General features: G+C 48.4%; 1 protein-coding gene and 2 pseudogenes across 2 annotated transcripts; 2 read left to right on the top strand and 1 right to left on the bottom strand.

Annotated features, from left to right (window-relative positions):
- Positions 1-1,556: 1,556 nt before the first annotated feature.
- On the bottom strand, positions 1,557-2,420 carry LOC147992350 (uncharacterized). Its single transcript, XM_087539008.1, has one exon. The coding sequence runs from the start codon at positions 2,418-2,420 to the stop codon at positions 1,557-1,559; it is 864 nt and encodes a 287-aa protein (XP_087395134.1).
- A 5,385-nt stretch (positions 2,421-7,805) lies between these two features.
- On the top strand, positions 7,806-9,680 carry LOC125537783 (putative serine/threonine-protein kinase PBL7; annotated as a pseudogene). The gene is made up of 4 exons (XR_015615267.1): positions 7,806-8,105; positions 8,242-8,449; positions 8,555-8,946; positions 9,044-9,680. The product of XR_015615267.1 is annotated as a putative serine/threonine-protein kinase PBL7 (transcript).
- A 4,092-nt stretch (positions 9,681-13,772) lies between these two features.
- Positions 13,773-18,583, top strand: LOC147992351 (putative serine/threonine-protein kinase PBL7; annotated as a pseudogene).
- The last annotated feature ends 254 nt before the right edge of the window (positions 18,584-18,837 follow it).

Genomic DNA, 18,837 nt, shown 5'->3' on the forward strand with positions numbered 1-18,837 from the left:
CACCAAAGCCAAGCGCGACAGAGCTGCACTAAACGTTTTACCACCCAGGCGGGTAGCCTATGGACCGTCATCATATAAATGGCTAGCGCCATGAGCCCTGATTTGAGAAGCACTAGTCTTCCACTCTTGGCCATGAGTCCACCTTTCCAGCCAGCCATTTTGTTTCCAAATTTGATCAACAGCGGGTCCAGGTCCGCCTTGGTCAGGTTTCTAAGCGAGAGCGGCATACCAAGGTAGGTTTCCGAAAACGTCTTGCACGAGATGCCCAAGGGTGCTAGGATAGTGTTCAGGTCCATTGAGCCACATCTGATCGGAAGGGCCGAGCTTTTGTTCACTTTGACCCATAACCCGAGGCTTGCGCAAAACATTTAAGAATGAGCTGTATCATCGTTGCATCATGCTCCTTTGGGTTCATGAACATGGCCACATCGTCTGCGTAGAAAGAGCAACGTATCATCGGGTTCCTTCCAGGAAGCTTGGAAAGGACGCCGCTAGCAGTGGCCCGGTTGAACATTCTTCCAGAGGGTCCATAGCTAGAATGAAGAGGAAGGGGGGAGCGGGTCCCCCTGCCTCAACCCTTGTCGGTGTTGGATGGCATCAGAAAGCTGACCATTTATGAGCACTCTGGAGGTAGACGTACGGAGCAGCATGGCGATCCACTCACGCCACCATGCCCCGAAGCCACGCGCCTCGAGCATCTCTAACAGGTAGGGCCATGGGAGCGAATCGAAGGCCTTGGCGATGTCCAGTTTCAGGAGAACTGAAGGCTTCTTTGTTCTATGCAACTTTCTGATCATGTTCTGGACATATAGAAAATTCTCTTGTATGCTGAGTTTTTTGATGAATGCACTCTGGCATTGGTCAACCAAACCTTCTAGCTTGGGCACAAGTCTGCTTGCCAGGATTTTCATAAAGATTTTGACCAGACTATGGAGTAGAGAAATCGGTCTAAAGTCTACCAGGGTGTCCGCCCCTTGTTTCTTTGGGATTAGGACCATGATGGCTGTGTTGATGCGGTTCAGGCCTCGGCTGTCCAGGCGGAAGAGCTGGTTCATGGCTGCGAGGAGATCCAACTTAATCGTCTCCCAACAGTTTTTGTAAAAACCGCCTGAGAACCCGTCCGGGCCAGGCGCTTTGCCGGCCGACATCTCGTCGATCGCTTGTTTTATTTCTTCAAGCGAGAACTCGCCCTCCATGTACGACATGTCCACAGGGTCTAGGTCCAGCTCGTCCCAGTTAAGCATCATTGATCTCGGGCGCTCCGAGCTGAAGATGCTCTGGAAATAATTATGTGCATATGTGCCCATTCCATCTGAAGATGAAATCGGTCCAGATGGGCTTTGTAGCAAGTGGATGGTGTTGCTCTTATGCCTGGCATTGGCTTTTCTTTGGAAAAATTTCGTATTGGCATCGCCGGCTTTAAGCCAGAGGACTCTGCTTCTCTGCCTCAGCTTAATTTTCAGGAGGACGGCCAGCCCCAGTGATCTAGCTTTCAGCTTTGACCTTAGGTCCTTCTTCTCTGAACTGAGAGCCATGTGGTCTTGCGCTGTGTCTAGCTACAGAATTATTTCGTTAACCATCAGCAGCTGTTTTTGGATGTCCCCAACGAGAGTTTTGCTCCACGCACGCAGGTCCTTGCTGAGCCGGTGTAGTTTGCAGTTGAAACTAGTGATGGGGCAGGCGCCCCCAACAGGTTGGGTCCAGGACTGGTTGACAACCTCCTGGAAACCATGGATATATTGCCAATATGCCTCAAAACGGAATCTTCTGTTCGTTTTAGTTATCACATCATTTACTAGGAGGAGGGGGCAATGGTCCGAGATGGCGGATGACTGGGGCAGCAGTTTTGCACCTGGGAACAGAAGTTCCCACTCAACATTGCAAAACGCGCGGTCTAACCTCACAAGCGTAGGCGGGTCTTGTTCATTGCTCCACGTGTAACGGCGTCCAATCAGCTGAATCTCATGTAAGGTCGATTTGTTGAGGGTGCGTCTGAAGTTGTTCATCCATCTACGGTTAATTCTGCCATTGTTTTTGTCTTCAGGATTCTTAATTAGGTTGAAATCGCCGATCACCATCCAGGGCCCTCCCATGGAGTTGTGGATAGCGGCGAGCTCCCCAAGGAAGGCCGGCTTTCTGGCATCATCGTGTGGCCCGTAGACGGTGGTTAGGGACCAAGTAGTCCCACCACCGACCGCCGTGAAGCATGCTGTGATTGAGAAGTCTCTCACCGTGACGTTGGTAACACTAAAGGCCTGTGATTGCCAGCATAGCAGCACACCGCCGCGGGTGCCATCAGCGTCTAGAGCAACATGCTCATCAAAACGCGGCCCTACGATTTCTCCCCGGTCCCTGTCCGAGGTTGCCGAGAGCTTGGATTCTTGGATACAGACAATGGAGTAGCGCATACGATCAAGCATCGCACGTACCGCTGCCCTCCTTGCTATATCGTTCAATCCCCTCACGTTCTAGTTTAACAGAGATAGTTGTTCATTCATAAGGAAACAAAGTTGACTCACATAACAGCCACCGGGCACTGATTGCCATGACACACAGGATACAGATGGGGGCGAAAGCTCGCCTGACCGCCCTCAGGGCGCAACACTCAACATGAAACAGGTTCAGATGATAGCTAAACATAAGGAAACTAGGAAGGCATGCATGCAGAACGCAGGGGGCGGCCACCACGCTAAGCCACCCTGGCAGCGAGCTTATCTAGGATGGCCTGGAGCTCAGCATCCGGCAGGCGAAGCTGGGACGGGAGTTTAGTCCCGCGATCTCCGCTAGCTTTGCCACGTTCTCAGGAGGAATGGGGCTGCGGAAGAAGTTGATGTACTGAAGCAAGATGTCATCAGTGAAGTCTTTAGCCTTCCTGATGAATCCTAACTTGACGCTAATCTCCGCCTGCGAGCGCCTTGAGGATGAGAAGTTGGAGCGTAGCCGAACACTCTGTCTGGAGCTCTTCATTGCACCGAGGAGGCGCTGCTTGATTGGGCGCGACGAATTGGTCGTGGGCGGGGGTGTGCCTAGCAGCGAAGCAGAGAGCAGCGAGGCGATTTTGCTGATGAAGGCGCGCTGCTCATATATCTGCAGCTCGGACACCTTGGCCGTGATCGCTGTTAAGAGTCCCAGGCCTGTCAGGTTGGCCTCCGCCAAAGCGCTCCTGGCGCATGTTTCTTCCACAGACGGGATGTGAGCCTGGTTGAGGAGGGCGCCGACTTGCTCCTGGGCCGTCGCCGCGTCGGGACCGAAGACCACCTCGGGCCCTGTGGCCGAGGTTGGCTCCCAATGGAGGCCCGCTAGCTGGGCCGATCCCCATCCGGCGAGCCAGCAGGGGCTCTCGGCCAGGAAGCTTGGAACCCACGTGCTCGTCTCCATCATGCCCATGGGGGTGGGTTGGGCAGCACCCATCCCTCTGATGCATCGGGTCCCAGAGACGGTGGCAGCGGCGGCAGTTCACAGTAGCTTTGTCTGCTTTGGCTGAAGAAAGTGGCTGCTCCAGCAGCGGTGATGGAAGCAGCATCCGGCCAAGCCACGGTATGCCAGGACATGGAGCCCATGTTCTAGTGCTGCAGCTGCCTTGTTGGGGAGAGGAGAGGCTGCTGCCTGGGAGGGGAGTAAAGTGGCATCAGGCCGGCGAGCGCCGCTCCTCAGTCATCGGCACCCCTCCAAGCAAGGGCACGGGCAGCCAAATCAGAGGGCGGCAGAACCGGCTCCGCTTGCAACTCATCAGAACTGCGCATGTTGGTCGGGGGGGCAGCAGTACTCTGGGCATCACTTTTGGCATCATCGTCCTCGGGCTAGTCGGCTTGTTCCCTTGACTTTGCCACGGGCGGTACGGGCAGAATCTCCAAGGACGGGGTCACGAGCACCCGCTCCTAAAGCATGGTCTCTGGAACGGGGCGTGCACCGCCCATGTCGCGCGCGTCGGAGGCTCTCAGCTGCTGCAGCTCGACATCCTGGGCGCCGTCTGGACCTGTCTCACGGCGCCTATGCTGGCGCGGCTGCGGGTCATAGGACACCGTGTCCATGCATTGGGCTTGATCGCGCACCCCTCTCTAGAACCTCTTCTTAGACCCATCGCCGCCTCGCGGGCCGCGGCATCTGCTGCCTCCCTCATCTCTGTCCTCGTCTGGCCTGCGGCCGGCGTTGAAAGAACCAGCCGAAGCAACCGCACGGCCACGGCCCTCGCCATCCTTTATCCCCATGCGCCAGCCTTTGTGCGTGTAGATGCGCGGCCATTCATGGACCTCTTTGTCGGGGATGGGCGTGTAGTCCTTAACCATGTCCAGGTGGATTAGGACCGGGAAGTGAGGCCCCTCCTTGCCCTCCTCCGTGGGCGTTCCTTCTGGCAAGGATCCTCGCGATCGGTGCGCGTCTGGCATGTTGAGCATGTTGAAGTCGGAAGCACGCGGAATCCTGTCTGGATCCCAAGTCCAGAGCCATGCAAAGAGCGCCGAGCGGTTGGTCTTGGTAAGCGACTGCCGCTCAATGAGGTCGAGCCAGCACTCCTTCCCGAGCACCTCCTGAACATTGTCCCAGTCCCAGGGCGTTCAACGGGAGGCGATCAAGAGCCACGCGGCAGTAGTACCGCCACACCCTGTTCCCGCCCGGCGGGGGGAACCACGGTCGGAGCATTGGTGTTAGCCACAAAGTCCAAACTATTGTCTGCTTTGCACTTACCATTGTCCCCATGACCTGCCAGGTTATGTTGTTGTCCCTTGGTGTTGCCGTTCTTCTTCCCTTTTCCCGGTTTGTCCTTCTTTGAGTCAGGGTCTTTGGTACTATTTGAATCGGCATATTTAACCAAAGCAGCCATAAGCGTTGACATGTCATTGCAGTGACGTTTGAGCCTTCCTAACTTCAGCTTTAACGGTAGAAACCGGCAATTGCCCTCCAACGTTAGCACTGATGTATCCGCGTTGATACGATCCGACGAATGCAGAATAGCTGAGACCCGCTTCACCCAATGGATTGTAGACTCCTCATCCTCTTGAACACAAGCGGCCAGGTCCACAATTGACATCGGCTGCTTACAAGTATCTTTAAAATCTGGATAAACCGTGTTTTAACTCGGCCCATGATCCGACAGAGTTAGCTGGTAAGCTCTTTAACCAAGTACGAGCTGTCCCCTCAAACATCATGGTGAAGTATTTAGCACACACCGCTTCATCCACATCCAACATCTTCATTGCCATCTCATAACTTTCAACCCATGACTCTGGTTGCAAATCGGCGGTGTAATTGGGCACCTTATGAGGTCCCTTAAAATCCTTGGGCAGTCGTATATTACGTAAAGCGGGGGTAAGACACGGCACCCCGAAAGAACTGAAGACCACGCCTGGCTCCACTGAAGCGGTAGGGCGAACCGGAGTAGGTTGACGAGCTGCATGCAGAGCTGCTAACTCGGCTTCTCGATGTGCACGACCATGATCCATCACATCCTGCGCATTAGCACCTCCACCTGCCGGGTTGTATCCTCGCGGCGAGTTACGATGACGTGCATTGCTTGATACAGTCGGTTCATCCTCAACGTGCCTGCTGTAGCTCCGACTCGGACGGGGGGTGGAATGAATCCTCTCACGACTATGCGAATAAGCCTGCTGCTGGTTTAAGGCTGTCTGAAGGAGCTCTCTGGCCCATCGTGTCTTAATCGCCACTAGTGACTCGCCGTCAGGTGGGAGGGCTGCCAATTGTGAAGCGGCGGCCACAATGTTGTCTAACGGGTTGGAGTAATGCTCCGGGAGTGTCGGAACATACTGCGGCACAACGTTGTTCTGACGAGGTGGGTCCATCGTGTGTGGCTGAACCGGCGCTCCTGTTCCCAGCGCCTCCGTCCGGTTTACCACTGGCTAGTTACTGGTTCCGGCTCCTGGCATATGAGCTAAGAGTCGCTCCGTCCTTCCGGATACGCGCGGTGCCTTTCTCACTGTGTAGGCGTGTGTGTGGAATCACGGATGCCTGAAAAAACACGGCCAGTCGTTCTTGCACGCACACCGTCCTGGGATGGTGTGGCGTATGGTACCGGCGTGCCTAACACGCCTGACCAGTCAATCAACCGTCTTGGCAAACAAGTCTATTCGGTCAGTCAATGCATGCATGTGCTCTCTCGGTAAACAAAATAATAAAAAAATAAATCTCATTTGAGAGATAGTATCATCCGTGCGTACGGTTTTTCCCACAACCGATCAATCCGCTCGGTCGGTCAATGCATCAAGACTAAGCAACTCTCTTGACTTCTTTTTGGTAATTATAGTGCATATTGCATTCTGCTAAATCATTTGGACAAAAAATGATGTATTGTATTACTCATGGTCAATTCTATGCACACAATAGATCTTGTCAAATATGATGATCAAAGCTTCGGTGGATCCATGTCGATCCGGTCTTTGTTCGTCGGCGCTTGTGTGTCTACAGGTTGAATCCTTCCTATCTACTTTTCTCTTCAACGGAGGAGGTTGTTGTTCTAGTCCGCTGGTCCTATAGGCCGTAGCACGACGACTTGCCGGTTGTCTACAAAAGCAAGGTTTGCCTGGCGGCGATGAGGAAGGGGCGATGACAAAGACGCGCCTCCGGCTCGCTCTAGTGCTAATAGTCGTCTCTAGGTGGTCTACAAACTTGGACCTAATTTTTACTTCTAGTGTTCTTTATACAACTGTGACAGTTGAAGATCAGATCGAAAGTTTTTCCCTAAAAAATGACGATCAAAAGTGTATATTATACAATGAAGACAAGTGGCAGTAGTGGGATAGTTATGTACAAAATTCATCAGTTCAAGTTCAAGTTCAAACACGCACTGACACACACACACACACACACACACACACACACACACACACACACACACACACACACACACACACACACACACATATACATGGCTTCATGCAGGTGTCCATGTTTGATCCCGATCACAGAAACTACACCTAGTAGGTCCTGTCGCTAGCTAAAGTTTTATGGATGACGATCCATATTGCTTTTAATATTACTCCACCGAGTTCAGTCAACACGTTATTTGGAACGTGTCTTAACGAGGTAGAGTCCGAGTTAGCGAGACATATTCGTGTAGAAGTCTGTGCCTTGGTGTGGGCGCTCTGGAATTGCAGAAATGATTTGGTTTTTAACAGGACAACACACATTCATTTTTTGCAGGTTATTTTCAGAGCCACGACGTTGATCCGTTCGTGGTCACTACTCACTCCGACGGAAGCCAGGGAGCGTTTGGTTACTGGATCTATCCGCTGGGAGATGATAGCTCGGAATATCTTCATCCGGTTGGGATGGCGATCATGTAATAACATAGGCAATTAGTTTACCTATCTCTTTTTTGCCAGCCGGGTGTGGCGTCCTTTATTTGGCTAGTTTGTGTTTCTAGCCCATTTTGGCTCTGTGTGAGTTGTGTTCACTTTTCAGTTGAAGACTTTGAGACCTTGTTGGAACTTATTTTTTTGGTTTAATAAGATAACCGTATGCATCGTTCTGATGCAGAGGCCGGGGAGTCCCTTTTTTGAAAAAAAAATGGAGGTGTCCATGTTTAGCACGCACAATTTCTTTTTTGCGAGACGATGCACTCTGTCGTGCTGTACTATAGTCTGTAAAAAAAATCGATGGTCAAAATGCAACCCCGGTGACTATTCAGAAGAGATGAGAGCACGGTCAGAGAAATACTGCTGCCTACTGGCCGTTTTCGGCAAAGTGACCGAGGAGACGCGCTTGCAAGTCGTTGGTGGTTTCCGTCTTCGGCCAGCAGTGATGGCTACTTAAGGCCACAAGCCACCGGTAGTAGTGCGGTGCCGATGCGGCCGATGTGTCAGCTGATAGCAAACTTTCTCCTTCAAGCACTGCGGTGGCTTCCTCTCCGCCGGCGACAAGGTGAGGTAAGAAGATTGATGGGTGGTTCCAGCTGCTTCCTCTGCCTGGGGGCAAGGAAGGAAGTCCCACCGCCTCCCCTGGCCGATCCCCACAGCAGCAGCAGCGTCGCCGCCACCGCGTCACGAACCTTGGCCTTCGACGAGCTCGCGGCGGCGACCGGGAACTTCAGAGACGACTTCCGCATCGTTCGGGAGGCGAGTCTCTACAAAGGCTACCTCAGGAGCCTCAATCAGGTGATGATCCTGGCTAGCTAGCTAATCCATTCTTCACCTAGTTTCATATATGTGCCATGCATGATGTCATGATCGACGTGCATGCATGAGGGGGAAATTGATATGCGAGTGGATCATCATACAATATTCGTTTTAGGTTGTTGCTATAAAGCTGCAGCATGCCGTTGATCCTGTTAGATCGTCATCAGAGCAACTCAACAGGGATTTTCTTGCCCGTGTCATGACGTTGAGCGTGCTGCGCCATCCGAATGTCGTCAACCTTGTTGGCTTCTGCGCAGACGGCCAAAACAGGATCTTGGTTCACGAGTACATGCCATTGGGTTCTCTCCAAAATCACCTCCATGGTATGTATTGGCTACCAAACATTAGTTTTGCTCATAGTACTCATGATTCGATTGCTTGAGTTTGTGTTAATTAATTAACCCCCGGATCGATCTTGTGCTCATCAGATCGGTCTCCGGGCCAAGCACTGCTAGACTGGAACACAAGGATGAACATAGCTGCCGGCGTGGCCAAGGGTTTAGAGTATCTCCACGACAAAGGTGTGGTGTACCACATATTCATGAGCAGCTCGGACGTCTTGCTCGGAGAAGGCCACCACCCAAAGTTGTCCCAATATGGACTGGCAGACCTTGGTCGGCTAGTTGTGGACGATGATGAGAAATTGTGTATTGATTTCACCAGAACCGCTGCTATTGCCCCCGAGACAGGATTTAAAGGGAAGGCGACCATGGAGTCGAACGTGTACAACTTTGGCGGCGTCCTGCTGGAGTTAATCACAGGGAGGAGGCCCGTCGACCCCACCCGGGCCATCGCCGAGGATTGCAACCTTGTCATATGGGTAAGTTAACTATAGCCGGGTTCGTGGTTGACATGTATATATTTGCTGCTTCTTGTTAATTTGGCCGTGAATGATGTGAAACTTGCTGTTGGATCAGGCCACACGATTGATGGACAGGGGCCAGTTCCGCCGGATGGCAGATCCAGCACTGCAGGGCCATGGATTTGCAAGAGGCACTGAAAGTTGCTTCCATGTGCATCCACGAAGAGCCGGCCATGAGATCCCCCATCGGTGCGGTCGCCGCAGCTCTGTCTCGCCTTGCCGCCTACGACGATCATCCACCTGAATCTTCACACCATGCGGCGCTTCGTTAACCTACGGAGAAACGACCTACGTCGACATCATCCGGACGCATCGATCATATCAATCAAGTTATATTACTTGTTTGTTGTGATTGTGACTCTGTTGCTTGTTGACGAATAACAAGTGCCTGACCTGCATAGTATTAGGCTGTTCGTCACAATCCTAGGTAAAAACATGCACAGGTTGATTGGCCGGTGTTAATGGATTTATCTTGGTTCTAGAGGTGGAAATGTGTGTACTGCATAAGCAAGATCGGAAAGTTTCAGCTGAACCGATCCACACAGTGTGGAAGGCACAATTAGTAGTCTTTCTTTTCTTTCTTTTTTTGCGGGGTACAATTAGTACTCTTTCTCTTTATCATAATGTGGTACTCTCTTCATTTTTTTAGTCTGCATATAAAATTTAGTTAAAGTCAACTTTTGTAAAGTTTGACTAAGTTTATAGTAAAATATATCAAACTAATTTTATTAGATGTATTATGAAATTAATTTTCATATTGTTTAATTTTAGTATTATAGATGTTGATATATTTTAATATAAATTTGGTCAAATTTTACTAGTTTGACTTTAAATAAATCTTATATGTGGAGTAAAAAAAAACGGAGAGAGTATAAAGTTGGCCGAAGTCTATGCGCACTACGGTGTGAAAGGCATAGCTAATTAGTACTCTTTCACTTATCTAACATGGTTTTTATAAATTTGGTCAAAGTCTATGCGTACTGTATTGTGGAAGTGAGCTGGTAGCATAAACATTCTACAGATGCAATGTCCCGCAAAAATTTGGGAGGACCTGCGTGCATGCATGCATGGTTGAAAGTCAAGACAAGGGCCGAGTCAGGCGATCAATGTTGCCTCACTTTCGTTGCTTGGGGCTTTAGTGGAGTGACCGGAGACCACGGAGAAGAGAAGACGCGTGACGTACCGCCAATAGCACTGGACTTGCTACTTATTTCATTTTGTTTGTAAGTTGATGGTTTTCGTTTTCGGCAAGCTGTGCTGGCTACTTAAGGTCACAAGCCATCAGTAGTGTGCTGTCTCAGCTGAGAATCACTCCATCCTTTCAAACTTTCTCAGTTCAAGAACAAGTCTGCGGTGCCTTGCTCACTGTATAGGCGTGCGTGCTCTTCGTGTATGTGTGTGTGTGTGTGTGTTAAACCTACATGGACCGATGTGCGTGCGTAGGTAGGACATGCACGGATGTTGAAAAAAAAAAGCACGACCAATCAATCGTACACGCACACTGTCCTGGGAATGAGATGGTACCCGCATACATATGATTCATAATCTTTTTCCATCAATTAATCAATCAACAGAGAAATCAGTTCAGTCGGTCAATCAACAAAAAATCTCATTTGAAACGTAGTATCAACTGTGCATGCATATGTTTCATAGATTTTCCCATCAAATCAATCAATCCGCTCGGTCAGTCAATGCATGAAGATTAAGCAATCTCTCTTGACTTCTTTTCGGTACGCAGAATACTATACAGGCAACACTAGGCATCAAAATACTGACTACTGATGCTTTGCATCTATCAGACTAGTCAAATGCCGTAGGATTGGGTTAATCTCCAGCGTATGATGAGGCATAGTAAAAGCAGAGTCCGGCTAGTTAGTATGGATAACTAAGGTTTATTGCCATTACTATTCCCTTAGATTACGGCTGGTTAAACGCAAGATTCCATGCACTGTTGGCTTGGACGCTATGTGGTTTGCTTCCTGATTTAGCAATCTTGATTCCAGTATTATTTAAACTTGCTCTCAAACAACCCCTTATAAAAAATAAAATTGCTTCAAAAGTGTGGTTTCTAAGTCATGGGGACATGTAGAATTTTTTCGCCGATGTGATCCTTTGTTTTCTTTGGAGCAATAGATTTATTTCACGGTGAATTCAATGCGCTTCCGCCTACCGATGAATTTGCATCCACGATCAACGTGCTACAGTTAAAAATCATTTCTTACTCAATGGAAAGTTTGCTTCCAAACATCAAAATCTTGTTTCCAGCGAGTAGATAATTGCTTCCAAGAAAATTAGACCTTCACTATAAAGAAATAACCATTATCATATGTACACATGTTTCAAGCACAATAGGACGTGTATCGAAAAAAAATACAAATGTTCACAATTTGTTTCCATTGAGTGAAACTAATGCTTCCATATACAAAAAATGTGCTTCCATATACAAATCGTGCTTCATAATCCATAGTACCCCGCTATATTCCATCCATGGTGTCCGACCTAGCCTTGAAGACCTCCATTTCTCCCACAAATATGGAGATGCCAATGTCGTCGGCGAGGGTCGACGCCATTGAGGGGGTGAAGATTTTGACGTGTGACAACTGAGGGTGTACCAGGCTAGCTAGTTTGCTTCCAAACAAATCTCATGTTGTGCACCCTGCCCTGTATCAACCGTCATGTTATTCTCACTTGTCAACAAGGCATGCTCTTCTGTTGTTGTCGACCCTGCAAAAAAAAAAAGAAAATGAGTTGTTTGACTTGATTTCAAACACAGGCAAAAAATATTATGAAACATGCAAAGGAAGCAACTTGAATACAGTATAGAAGCGCAGCGCATGTATGAAACATAGGAAGCAAACTACATTGCGTGAAGTAAAATTATGTTATGTATGAAGCGAATTGTATGTTAGGAAGAAGCACAAATATGATACATACGAAGCATGAAAATTTGAAAGCATATACCCATACAATCTCAAAATAGTATCTGCATCGACACAACGAACACATCGAAAAAAATTCAGCCAAAAGGGACGCTTGCTTATTATCATGGTTTCTGATCCACCGGCCATCTATTGATCCTCCAGGACGCATGGTTAGGCAATAGCACCAGCGGACACCCGGTTGGAGATGGGCAGTGCGCCGCGTACGGAGGGGTGGTGTTCCGGCGCGGTGGAAGGGACGGAAGCGACCCCGCTGCTCGAGGAGAGGAGGAGGCTCGTGCGTGCGAGGCCATGGGAAAGGGGATTTGGTTGGTGCGTGCGAGGTGGAAGAGCTCCGGGCGGTGTGTGCGATTGGAATCAGGAGGGATACGGGGAGAGTGATTAAGGAGATGTTACATGCAGGGTTTGTGGGTGGTTTCTTTCTGGACGAGGGGGTGTTTTTTTAATCTTTTTAATGGACATATATGGGCATAATCAGTGACCATCCGATCCCAACCGAATCAAGGGCAGTCTAATGGTTTGATATTTGCCTCCTATCAGTCTACAGATAGGAAGTGTTTCCCATACTATACGACATGGGCATTAATGACGAGTGGCCTCATCCGCCGATGCATGAAGGCTAAGTAATAACCTCTCTTTACTTCTCCTTGGTATGTAACTTGTTTCCAAAGTTACGCTCTTTGTCTTCTTTAATTTAAAGGATTCTCATAGGAATTTTGAACGATTCATATCCTTAGCAACTTTATCTATGTAGGTTGTTTGATTCATAGGATTGCAAACAATAGGAATTTTTTTCTTTGGTTCATTTGAACTAGATTTTGTAGGAAACTTTTCGGCCACTTGAACCTCTCTTTAAAAGAATCCTAATTTTTTCATGTGTACAATTGAACACCCTTACAATCATGTAGTATTCAAGATGCATTCTACTCTATTCCTATATTTTTTTCTATTCTCGCCTTCTGGAATTCATGGGAATCAAATAAGCCTTAAAATGGGAGGAGTACAATGATTGATTTGTTGTTGGATGGATGGAACTGGGTACGACAACACTCGGAGACTAGATCCTTGCTCCAACTAAGTTCCATTTTAGCTACGAAATTTACAATCATTAATTAATTGGCGCTTAATTTTAGGGCCACCGTCGTTGTACCTACAAATACTACGATGCTTGATCTTCTTGTCACGGTTGTTGAGGGCCGTCGCCCCCGCCGAAATTGGACGGTTATGTACAAAGATCATCAGTTTTTTTAACACATAAAGATCATCAGTTCAAACTTCAAACACCTATATCTTTTTGCGGGATGCACTCTGTAGCAGTACTAGCTAAACTCAAGCACCAGTCTGTAAAATACTCCCTCCATTTCTAAATGTAAGCCTTCTTAGGGATTCTAATATAGACTACGCACGAATCAAAATGAATGAATGAATCTATATATATTTAAAATACGCCTATATTTATCTGTATGTGATCATATACAAATCTTTAAAAAAGACTTTATATAACTTGGATGCTTTTGTAGAAGTCAATGGTCAAGCTGCAACCACGATGACTATTCAACTCAGAAGAGACCGAGGAAACACGCTTGCTGGTCGTTGGTGGTTTCAGTTTTCGGCAAAGTGACCGGGTAGACGCGCTTGCAGGCTGTTGCGGGTTTCCGTTTTCGGCACACTGGCCACAAGCCACCCGTAGTGAGACTGAGGTGTCGTGCGTCAGCTGAGACCAGAGAGTCCTCAGTCACCAATTACTTTCAAACTTTTCTCAGGTGATTCCCTCCCCGCCGGTGACGACGTGATAAGACCAAATAGTCTTTTCAAGGGTTCGTTTTGCTGGTTAACCGCGCTCTCATGGAATTGGAGGCTGTGGCGTCTCACGCGCAAGCAGGAAAGAGGAACACAAGGACCGGCAGCAGAGGTTGGTGTCCTCCAAGAGCCCCATCAGGTAGGCCTGGGCAGCCTCCTGCGGGGAAGAGACGGCGGAGGACTGGAAGCGGAGGTCGGTCTTGAAGTCCTGGGCGATCTCCCGGACAAGACGTTGGAAGGGGAGCTTACGGATCCGTGCTCTTCTGGTACTTGCGGATCTCCCGGAGCGCGACGGTGTCGGGGTGGAATCGGTGGGGCTTCTTCACACCACCGGTGGTTGGGGCGGACTTGCGGGCCGCCTTGGTCAGTAATGAAAATGAATCATTAATCAAATTAATGATTTTAAAATAAAACATTTTAGAAATTGAAATTAGTGATTAATCAGATGATGTCAACATGTTGTGAGAGATTTCTTCATGTATATGCTCTCTTTTTCACAAGGAGTAGATGGCATTAAAAGTTGGTACTACGGAAGGAAACCTTCATATATTTTTTCCGTCCATCAAGCAAGCAATGACCGACAAATCTTCTCGGTCAGTCAATGCATGCATGTGCTCTCTTTCTAAGAAAAAATCTCAATGGAAGGCGTACTATGCTCTATAGATTTTTTCCATCACGTCAATGCATGAAGACTAAGCAATCCATTTTGATTTTTTGTTGGTTTGCAAATTATCGTACTATAGGGACATTAATGACGAGTGGCCTCGCCAGTCAATGGATAAAGTTTAGACAACCTCTCTTATTCTTTCTCAAAAAAGAAAAGTTGTTGCTAAAGCTAACACTATTTACTTATTCTTGGTATGTAAGTTGTACACCGGCGATAGACTACTTTTGGAAATGGATCATTTTATGTTAAACTCGTAATCGTGATTAAGGGTCAAAACAATTATGTTGAACCCTATGACACCTGCTCCTGGTTCTGTCGGCTTCAAGATTCGAGCACCCACATGTGCTATACAGTGCACAACAAGGAGGAAATGATTTGTGTGAGTCATATTCGGCAGTCGACGTGTACATAATAACATAGGGGGAGGGTCATGCACCACACGACTTCGTCACAGCGGGACCCATTGCAGGCATGAGACACAAGGCACTGCATAATGTAAATAGTGTCTTGGCATTGCGAGGGCCCGTGTGCTAGTTATACAATAGTGATACTAATATCCGACCTTAACCGCTAATCTTGCCATGCATATCTTCCAAAATGTTAATTTGACCTCCGATTTATTCTTTAGTGATTTTGTCGATTCTTCTTCTAGTAGTCCGTAGTCGTGTGTTGCAAGAAGAAAAGGGAAAAGGGGGGATGAAAAAGGCAGCTAGTACAAATGCAACAAAGGTAAAGGAGTGCAGGTGGGATCTGTTATTCGAGGTAAAACTTAGTACGAGTACTATAACCATTTTTCTCCTCCCCACGGCGACTCCCAAGCGGCCAGGGTTTCTCCGCCTCTTGCTGGCAGCGATGCTGATTCGTCTTGTTTGCAATGGCCTTAGGGTCATGGAGGTACGGTCGATCCCAGCCCTTACCGATGGGAGGGCTCCTGCTTCATTTTTATGTATTTCTTTTGTTTGTTTAGGATTTGTGTCTTATTCAATAAGGTGGGAGGCGGCGCCTCCCTAAAGACGGAATAAGCTTTTCCTACCTAGCCCTCGTCTAGGTGGTGCGTCTAGCATGATGAGATCTTTGTGGAGGTGTGTTTCTAGCGGATCTCACGGGATTCGGGCGGTGTTTATCTTTGGTGAATCTGCTTGGATCCGATCTTCGTGTGTCTGTGGGTTGAATACTTCCGATCTACGCTTCGCTTCATCAGCGGCATCTGTTGTTCTGGTGTGCTGGCCATTTTAATCCTTAGCGCAGCGATTTCTCGATTGTCTGCTACAACAAGGTTGTTCTGACTACGAGGCGGGAGGGGCCATGACGGCGACATGCCTTCGGCTCCCTCCCATGCTTATAGTTGTCGCTAGGTGGTCTACGGGCATGGATGTAATTTATTTATATTACTTTTGATGTTCTTTGTGTTGTCATGATATTTGATGAATACATTGGAACTTTTCCCTCAAATAAGAAGTACTCACACCGTTTCTTTTTACTCCTCATATAAGATTTATTTGAAGTTAAATTTCGTAAAGTTTGACCAACTTTATAGAAATGATATCAACATTGATAATACAAAATAATTATCATTAGGTGTGTCCTGAATTTAATTTCCATACCGCATAACTTTAGTACTCCCTTCAATCCATTTTGAGTACAAACTTGTACTAAAGCAGCAACAATTAATATGGGTGTGAGCAAGTATTGTACTACATGATGATATTTTTAATATAAATGTGGACCCGTCGGCCAATGCATGAAGACTAAGCAACCTCTCTTTACTTCTTGATATGCAACTTGTCACTAAAGTTACACTTTTGGACTTCTTTAATTTAAAGGATTCTCAAAGGAATTTTGAAGGATTCCAATCCTTAGGAACTTTTACTAAGCTGGTTGTTTGATTCATATGATTGCAAGTACTAGATTTCATTGATTTTCTTCATTCACTTAAACCTCTTTGAAAGAATCCTAAATGTTTCATATGCATAATCAAACACCCTTACAATCATGTTGTATTCAAGGTGGCATGCTACTATGTTCCTACTTATTTCCTATTCCCGCATTTTTTATTTCTTGTGAATCAAAGAGGCCTTTTTCTAGAAACAAGGCCGGGGCATGGCCTTAACTCAATGATGCCCTTACAGCTCCAGAAACCCACACAACAACACAAAACCACGAAAGATACAAGAAACTAAGAGCCGCCTAACAGACACCGTACATCACAAACTCGGAAGCTTGAACAACAATGCCTTCAGCCGACGTCGCGATCGTGTGGAAGAGGAGACGAAGTCAGGGAGGTGGCTCAACGCTGAAAGAAGCCCATGTGTCATCAAATCCCCGAGACCACACACCATCGTTACACTATCTGTTCCCACCTCCGAAGATGGTTTGCATGCCCTCTCCCCTTGGTTCATAGGGCGTCGCACCATTGGCATGGCGGAGATGCTCCCCCAGAGCATGCATAGACATGGACCAACCGGTGGCACAAGGAAGGATGACAGGCACGAGCGCACTACCTTGCGAAGCAACCTTAGAAATCGTGGCACTCACCTTTGAAACAAACCATGGCGCATGACCCAAGATGTCGGACAAATCACCAAAGACAGTGAAAAGAAGTGCACCACGCCACAGGACATAGCCGGAGCTCCAGCGGGAACCTGACTTGCCACTGGGCTAGCTGTTGCACTATTGAAGAGCACACTGGTCGCCATCAACGGCCAAACACATGCGCGAAAGCCTTTCCCCCCTCCCACCCACAGTCCAAAGGTGAGGCCTTCACGAAGGTGACGGCACCAGCTGCTGCCCAAATCTAATGGATTTTTTGTTTACACTAGGGACACGCATGGAAGGGAAAGCAAGGGGCGGACCTAGATGACGCATACAAGTAGGAGGATGGCACCCATAACAGCATCGACATCGTGGCCATCACCGCTGGCCAAGGGTTTCCCCCGGTCAACGTCCCCAGCCCCAAGAATGTCATCCAACCACCAGAGACGGCAAACCAGAGGCCTCTGGAATCCCGGGAAGGTGGGGCTGGCCGAGCTGCACGCAGAGAAGCCACCATCCTCAGATCTTGCGCCAGGAGCCGACGGAGATGGTTCTCGCGCCATGACCTGCATCCACCGCCGCCTCTCCACTCGCGCGACCAAGGGGACGTGCCTTAGCATCCCACCTGCTGTAGGAAGGCATCGCCCTCGCCGCTAAAGCCGCGACCTCAGATCCAGGAGCCCCACACACGGAACATAGGCGCAGAAGAGCCTCACCGCCACCTTCCTCGATGGCTGCGCAGCCCGCCCGACGACCCCTCGGGCAGCCCGCGAGCTGATGGGATCACAGGATGCTCGACGACCCCTAGTACATCATTTTTTGTCCAAATGATTTTTCAGAATGCAATATGCACTAACATTAATAGATTTTTACGGTACATCATACTCATGATTCGATCGCTTGAGTTTGTCTTAACTAACTAACCCCCGGACCGACCTTGTGCTGTCAGATCGGTCTCCGGGCAAAGCACTGCTAGACTGGAACACAAGGGTGAATATAGCTGTCGGTGTGGCCAAGGGTTTGGAGTATCTGCACCACAAAGGTGTGGTATACCGCAAACCCATGAGTAGCTCGGACATCTTGCTCCGAGATGGCTACCACCCAAAGCTATCCCAGTATGGATTGGCAGAGCTTGGTCAGCCAGTTGCGGAGGATGAGCAATTGTGTATCAATGTCACCAGAACCGCTGCTAGCTATTGCCCCCGAGACAACATTTACGAGGAAGGTGACCATGGAGTCGAACGTGTACAGCTTTGGCGGCGCTGGAGTTGATCACCGGAAGGAGGCCCGTCGAACCCGCCCAGGCCATCGCTGAGGATCAGAATCTTGTCATATGGGTAAGTTAACTATAGCCAAGCTCGTGGTTCACATATTTGTTGTTTCTTGTTAATTTTGGCCATGAATGATGTGAAGCTTGTTGTTGGATCAGGCCACACGATTGATGGACAGGAGCCAGTTCCGCTGGATGGCAGATCCAGCACTGCAGGGCCGGTATCCGTCCATGGATTTGCAGGAGGCACTGAAAGTTGCTTCCATGTGCATCCACAAACTGCCGGCCATGAGATCCCCCATTGGCGCCGTCGTCGCAGCTTTGTCTCGCCTTGCCGCCTACGATGATTGTCCACCTGAATCATCACACCACGCGGCGCCTTGTTAACCTAGGGCGAAACGACTCACGTCGGCGTCATCTCCAGACACAACGATCATCATCAAGTTATTTTAATTACTTAATGTAGTTGTGAGCTTGTGATGTCGCTTGTTGTGGAATAAAAGTGCCTGCATAGTTTAGACTGTTCATCACAATCCTTCCTGTTGTAAAAACATGCAGAAGTTGTCTTGGTTCTAGAGGTGGAAATTGAGATGCGTACGGCGAAAGCAGGATCAGGAAGTCCCTAGAGATCACAAAGATTG

Source organism: Triticum urartu, chromosome 1A, assembly GCF_056163025.1.
Source record: "Triticum urartu cultivar PI428250 chromosome 1A, HENAU_Tu73, whole genome shotgun sequence".
Classification (NCBI taxonomy): domain Eukaryota; kingdom Viridiplantae; phylum Streptophyta; class Magnoliopsida; order Poales; family Poaceae; genus Triticum; species Triticum urartu.

What these genes read in the sequence shown, in the direction of transcription:
- LOC147992350 (XM_087539008.1), bottom strand. Translation starts at nt 2,420, where the DNA reads ATGCTTGATCGTATGCGCTACTCCATTGTCTGTATCCAAGAATCCAAG.